At 40.7% G+C, this 7,466-nt stretch overlaps 1 protein-coding gene across 1 annotated transcript; it reads left to right on the forward strand.

The window, feature by feature from the left end:
* Positions 1-1,844: 1,844 nt before the first annotated feature.
* On the forward strand, positions 1,845-5,887 carry LOC115927696. The gene is made up of 3 exons (XM_030993870.1): positions 1,845-2,148; positions 3,157-4,748; positions 5,486-5,887. The coding sequence occupies exons 1-3, from the start codon at positions 1,845-1,847 to the stop codon at positions 5,885-5,887; spliced, it is 2,298 nt and encodes a 765-aa protein (XP_030849730.1).
* The last annotated feature ends 1,579 nt before the right edge of the window (positions 5,888-7,466 follow it).

The following is a 7,466-nucleotide window of genomic DNA, read 5'->3' on the forward strand; positions in this document are numbered from 1 at the left end:
CCATCAATTTAAGTGCATAAAGTGCTAATTTGAATAATACAAATGAATTAGAATGCTAAAAGTACACCGTCGCGTTGTCAGAAAATCGTGTTGCGCTAAATCGAATGACCAAATAGCGAAAGGAACATTGTTCATTAATTTGAATGAAACATACGTAGATTCTAACGAAAATTCCATAGATTTGAAAACTAGAAAAGGGAATATAAACCCGAGATATACCTGACTGCACTAAAACCGTCGAATTTGAACGCCAGACAAATTAATTTGAATGACAAACTCGCGAATTTGGCCGGGAAATCCTATATTAAAGATCTTTACAAGCGTACCATCTGACTAGCAGAACCTTTCAGAAAAAAACATACATTCTGGAAATATTGCAGTTGTAACCGTAACCCCTCCCCCCCCCCACCCCCCTTTAATTTTGTTAACGAATTATAGCTAAACTGTGATTATTCATTTTAACATAAAAACTAGATCCATGAATGAATGATTGAAGCTTTGACATGAGTGACGGCAAATATTATTTTGTTTGACTCCGCGAACATTCATCAATCGCGAAAGTCCCCGTTGCAGCTATAATATGATAAACGAGTATAAAGGAACGAGTATCATTTATCCTTTGTTGACAAAAATATACACATTTAAGGTCACATTGTTTAATTTGTATAACGATTTATTTTGTATAGGACACATATCCACTAAGCCAGTGCTCAAGGAGCTCCAATATTTATTCTGCTAGGCAACTGATTTCAGTGGTCACAGCATTTAAGGAATCCGTTCCTACCGGTACCCATTCAACACATGGGTTGGGAGTGGCAAATGTAGATTAATGTCTTATCAAAGGACAATAGTGCCGCAGTGGGACTCGAATCGTGAACCATATGTTTCACAGTTCGACGACGTATGCACTAGACCACGACACCTCTAAAATATTATTTACGATTGTTTACATTCATATCAAGGAGTTTTATATTACCCTTGTGCGATGTGACCTTAAAAACGTGTGCAAAACGGGCTATATTTGGTAAAGGGAACGCGGCAATCATTCTGATTGGTTGTTTGAAGGGGTCACATTTGCAAAATGGCACGTAGGAGATGTTTTACAGGGCGTTGGAAAATTGACTGTCAGGAGTTATCATCTTGCACAGCGAATTTAACAAGTATCATTGCCGCCTAAGTCTTCTTAGTAAGTGGTCTACAGGTCTTCTGAAGAATTGAGGACACTCGGTCATCTGAACTGCAACGGAACATTCTTTCACTGACACAATATTCATAATTTTCATTTTACGAAGAGGAAATCGTGATAAAGGAGTATACTATTTATCAAGATTTTTGGTATAAATCTTTGCATTTAATACGCTACTTTCAAAATATCCCGACTGCCCTGGTTAAGTCCATTTTGAGTGTCATCAATCTCGGCCAAGATCGTATGATTGGGTGCCTATATACCTGCCGAAATACGGAATGTTATCATTATTACCAATGAAGAGAGCTGAAAGAAAGCTACGTTAGCCCACTGCTTCGCTTCGGCAGGTCAATCTTCACTAGATTCCATCTACTTCACTAGAATCCAACATCCAAGCAAGTGAGTATCGGCCTGGATTTTATGTAAATTAATGTGTATGTGATGTATATAAAGAGCTTTATTCCAAAATGTGCTAATTGCACTTTTGATCACAATTGATTTTTCTTAATGCATGTATTCATCGAACATTACAAAAAAGCTATCGCACTTTTTGAAATTATCCGGTACCGTCCTATCACTTTTCACATTTTTAGCATATGGTCTATGAAGTGACTGACTGAACTTATATGTTCCTTTTCTTTACATTGTCTCTATAGTAATGGCGATGCCAGAAGGTATTGTCGATGGTCTTCTCTCCCAGCTGGCTGATGACATCGAGACGGGTGAGCAGATGGAGGCCTTAGGACGAGCTCTTGGATTAAAACCCGCGGCTATCAATAGATACACAGAGACCAATAGGATAGAAGGACGGGTGACGTGTAAGGGAACACGTGACATGCTGTTTAAATGGAGGCAGACCGTGGTGCCTTGCAACCAGCATATCAGACTGAAACAAGCTCTCATTGACGCTGAGCTGGTCATGCTTGCCGAAATATATCTCAAGGGGACACCAAGCATTAGAGGTAGGTCCATCAGCGCCACAGTGCTTACAATCACTTTAAACTCTGAATACATTCAGCTTTAAATTGTGTTTAGAACATAAAATCCGAGCATTTCCAATTATCACTGGCGTAGCAAGGGTCCAATGGCACTGAATTTTAGTATGGTGAAGGACAGGGCTGTCCAATTCCTTTGCTCTCTGTCTCTCTATCTGTCTATCTTTTTTTTAAAGGTGTCTTCGCTGCGCGATGGGTGAGAGGGCATTTAGATATTACTGTAGTTTACTGTTCATAAAGTGACCCTTATAGTAAAACCGCTTGGCTTGCTTTCGATTTATATTTTAGGTAAATGTTTATTGTTGGGGTTTATCGGTTTATCTTTCTATCAATAATACGTAACATTGATAACAAGTTCAAATAATGAAATTGTACAAGTTAACCATTAAATTGGTATGAAATCACGGACAACTCTCCAGTTTGTCGTGCAAAAGAAAACCCCAATAATTTCTGTATTTTTTTCTCATACGTATCTTCTCCCTTCACTATTCAAAATATGTTACGAAAAGCATATCAATGCATATCTTTAAAAAAAGGTAGTTCCTCTGGACTAATACATATCGACAAATTGATTTTTAAGTAATTCCGTGTATTGGAACAAGAGGTATCCGCCACTATATATCACATTAACATGACTGATTCGGCTAATTTGAAATTATCTTACGTCATGTAGGCTACGTATACCGATTGCAACTTAAAAAACCCTCAACACGCTATTATTGTTTGTCCATTGTCGTCCACACTTTCGCCAGTCTGCTTCTCTATTTTGTTTGCTTTCTGTCAGAGCAATTTGCTATTAAGGTTGGATTTTCCTTTGCGTGTGTTTCCTTGCTTTTACTTCACGGGTAAGCGGGAAAATGTTGGCACAATAAAATTTGAAAATAAACAAAATTAACGGGTCCTATTTGGTCGGAGGGGGATATCGTGGGAATGTATTCACATCTGATATCTTCTTGTATGCTTTTATCATTCCAGATATCTTGAGTGAGAAGATCTCGGAGTCCTTGACTGTTCAGCAATGTCGCGAAAAGTTGAAAAACAGGTACCTAAATGAATTGTGCAAAATTCAAATGAAGCCCTGGGATCAGAATGACTATGCTAATTTCGAAGATATGCACACAGTGGTCACAATGGTGAAAAGGGACAATCGTGGACAAAACATGAACATGAAGGAAATACTCCAGGTTTCTGTATCTGACATATTTTCAACGATAGTAAATGGAACACTGCCAGCTCGAATCCTCATTTCGGCCCCGGCTGGACGAGGGAAGACCACAGCTGTTGCTAAGATTGCCTACGACTGGGTTCATAGAGAAAGAGGGTCAGCATTAGAACACCAGCTGCCACTTCTGTTCGCTGTGAAATTCCGAAACACAGATCAACTTACATCGATCGGAGAGGCCATCAAATCCCAGCTTTTGAGTGATGTCGCTGATCTTACACCAGAGGGTCTGGAGAGTTTCATCAGAAAGAATCAGGGAATCTGTCACATCATACTAGACGGGCTAGATGAGTATGCCGGTCTTCCTTCTACAAATCGAAGCTCAATCAGCAACATTGTCAAAGTCATCCGCTGGGAAGAATTTCCAGAGTGTCGAGTCCTTGTAACAACACGCCCTCACCTAGAGAACTTCTTCAATCAAGCGGAAATGCCAAGGGTATACACAAAGATGTGGATCGAAGGATTCTCTCGAGAGAGCTCTCGAGATTACATCGACAAATTCTTTGCTTCGAGTTCGAATCCTCATAGTGGAGATGGTCTGAAGGTTTACATTGATATCCAACCACTTATTGATGAACTTGTTAAAACACCTTTGTTTTGTCTCATGGTCTGTCACTTGTGGAGTATGGGCCTACTTGATAGTGGTACTACTACTCAAACAGAATTGCTGGACAGCGTGAATGTTTTTCTAATGCAGTATACAAACGCCCGATCCGAGTCGAGAGTGCAAATCACTCCCAAAATGTTAGGGAAAATAATTCTTCAACTAGGCAAAGTTGCTCTAACTGGTCTGCTCGACGATGCTAAACAACTAGTCTTCACGCCTCATGATTTCCGAAGGGTTCCCGCAGTACTTGATACGGCGTGTGAACTTGGGATAGTATCCAAGACGACTGTTTCATCAACATGCCTTCCTCAGTGCAACGAGACCACTTTCACTACGATTGAGTTTTATCACACAATCGCACAAGAACACTCTGCTGGAAAATTCCTCGCTGATCAAACGTACCATTTTCTGTTACATTTAAAGATTTCTAAGTTAGATAGAGTACTACGCAAGATCAAAGCAAAGATTGGTGACTACGAGAATCTCATCCGATTCGCCGCTGGCGCGGACAACAACCTCTGTATACGAATAATGGAGATGCTCCTTACAAACAGCTATTTGGATGAGAGCGAACGGTATCGCATTCTCCTTGACTGTTCATCAGAGACCAGGAGTACAGAAGGCAAGGTTTCTTCGTTGGTTCAAAGATGTGTGAATGCAGAGAGTATTGTTCTAAAGTCACCGACTGTCTACACCGTCGTTGGGGTGCAAAATCTTCCAGAGCAACTTAAACGTGAGGTATGCAAATTTTCTTTTGACAAAATGCGTTTACAATAATCTTTTCATCAACAAATGTTTAAGATTACATTTCTCTGCTGTAACTTAAAGTCAAAGAGCTAATATTTATTTGTTGTACTTAATCAAATGCATCTTGATAAACCATAATGCATGAAATAACGATGTATACTCATGATTTATTGTTACTATTATTCTATGTTTGCCCACTACGCCTTCAATCAAAGTACTGCATAGCAGAAACAAGAAAAATAATTTAAAACAAAGTAATAACAAATTTTCGAAATAGGTCCTAGGGCCTATTCATGTTGATAAAATGACGAGGGACAGTCAATTTAAGCATGCAGCCTATGTACAACAAAAGTTGCTGTATAGAAAACAAAAATGTAACACTTATTAATGCAAAGCAGTAGGGGAAGAGGGGAGGGACCTTCCATTACTTACCGGATAATATTCGGAGATAAAATCAGGCTACATTCGTGATTTCTTCATTGATTACCACACACAACTAAGTTATTCGTACAATCTGTCTTTAATTCTCCGTCTTTTACTCTCTCTCACTCTCTCTCTCTCTCTTTCTCTCTCTATCTTAACACTAGGTAAGGATGGTAAAATTCGAGGGATCTACTTTAACTTCCGACGTGACGAGTGGACTATGGTCCTGCCTCGGATCATTTCCGATGCTACGTACTCTCACTATCTCAGACTCCTCTCTCAGCTTATCTTCATCTCCCCCTAAGCTTCCATCCGTCACAGAGCTATCAGCCAAGATAGTGACGTCACAATGCTATAAAAGTTTGCTCAGCTCGTTACCTGACGTGGTAGAGATCGATATCATCACCGATGATGTTGAGACAGACATACCTCAGATTGTGACTGGTCTCAATTGGACCGGAGGACAGCAGCTGACACGCATTAACCTTGCAGCACCGCCAGCACTCCCATCAGAGAAGAACTGTGTATCGAGAGGGACGATAATAGGACTCGGTCTTCTGGTCAGAAAAAAAACCAAGAACCTCAAGTGGCTAAGTCTGAACAGAGTGAAGGTCACAGACGAGGAGGACTTGGTTTACCTCATCGAGTGCTGCAGACATGTGAAGGCGATGTCAGATGTGTGGTATGTTCTTGTTGAACTCGTTTAAAAAATAGATTAAAATCCTATTAGATGATTCTATTCAGTAATTAGTCAGCAGTGGTAAAGCATACTGATACCAATGCGTGAAGGGGTGCAAAGGTTAAAACGTGGGTGTAACCTCCATGTTTTTGACTGAAAGTTAGGATGGGTTTAGTTTTATTTTCGCTCCTAATTGCTATTTTTTCAATGTTCACTCGCAATGAATAGCATTTGGACACCTGTATCGAAAATTTTAATATAAAGTTGCATGTTTTATTATGAACCGACCATTAATTTTTACTTTGAAAAAAATCATAACCTTATAAAAGTAATTATCATTATCATAAATATAAAATATATCATGCACTGAGAGGCTCTAGTTGAAATTATGGATCGAGGTGGCAGAAATAGCACTATTTTCCGAGGGCCATAGCCCCGAAGAAAATAGTGCTATTTATGTCGCCGAGGAATCCATAATTTCACAAGTGGTTTGAAAAAGTGCATTATATATTTGCTTTATATTTTTCAAACCAACCTTCATAAAGAAAATAATAATTCCTGTCACCAAGGAATCCAACCTTCATAAAAATGATAATGTTTTCACTTACCATAAATGTCACTCTAATTGTTTAATCCTGGTCATATATGATTCAGTTTCATCAAAATTCCGATGGTGTACACATGTAGATCTACGTCTATGTAGCTGTAGAATAGGTACATTTTGTCCTCACAAAGCCATGCGGTACTGTAGTACTACTACTATTCGATGGAGAGGACTTTTTCCAAGTGATGCAGACTTGTAATGCACAAACACCTAAATATAAACATGGGATAGTTTCAAATGATAAGCCAACGCGAAAAAGTGAAATCAGAACGTGAACACTTCCAGAAATCCACCAATATCAATGGAACACTAGACACTATTTACATGACTGTCAATGTCATGGTAGTCTAGTCACTTGTTGTATATATGCACCACACATCCACTGTGAAAATGGAAGATGCGTGGGCAGCTCTGAGCATTCACAGGGCTAATACTAACATTGCTTGCAGCAGGCGCGTACACAGGGGGGGGGGGGGGGGGGGGGGGGGGGGGGGGGGGGGGGGGGGGGGGGGGGGGGGGGGGGGGGGGGGGGGGGGGGGGGGGGGGGGGGGGGGTTTGGGGGGTTAACCCCCCTTTGTATTTTTGTGTGTTTAACCCCCCCCTAACTTCCTAAACCCCCCCCCCCCTTTTGGATTTATTTATTTATTTATCTTTTATTTAAAAAAAAAAAAAAAATTCCCATGGCTGACCTAAAAAAGGTAACCTTACCCCCCCCCCCCCCCCAACGGAGCAAAATGTCAAATTTTCAAATTTCGATACCAAAAGAAAAAAAAAAGTGTCCTCTTACCCCCCCCCCCCCCCCCACCCCCCCCCCCCCCCGCTTATTCAGCGGCTGGCTGAGTCGTTGCAAATTTTCGGCCCGATTTATAAATGTTAAACCCCCCCCCCCCCCCCCCCCCCTTGAAAAAATCCTGCGTACGCGCCTGGCTTGCAGTATGGACAGTGACCTGAGCTTGAGGCGGAAGATGAGTTGGAGCCTGAGGTTGAATGTATGTAATGTCTT

The sequence above is a fragment of the Strongylocentrotus purpuratus genome, unplaced genomic scaffold, assembly GCF_000002235.5.
Source record: "Strongylocentrotus purpuratus isolate Spur 01 unplaced genomic scaffold, Spur_5.0 spur5_scaffold_20, whole genome shotgun sequence".
In the NCBI taxonomy this organism is placed as follows: Eukaryota; Metazoa; Echinodermata; class Echinoidea; order Camarodonta; family Strongylocentrotidae; genus Strongylocentrotus; species Strongylocentrotus purpuratus.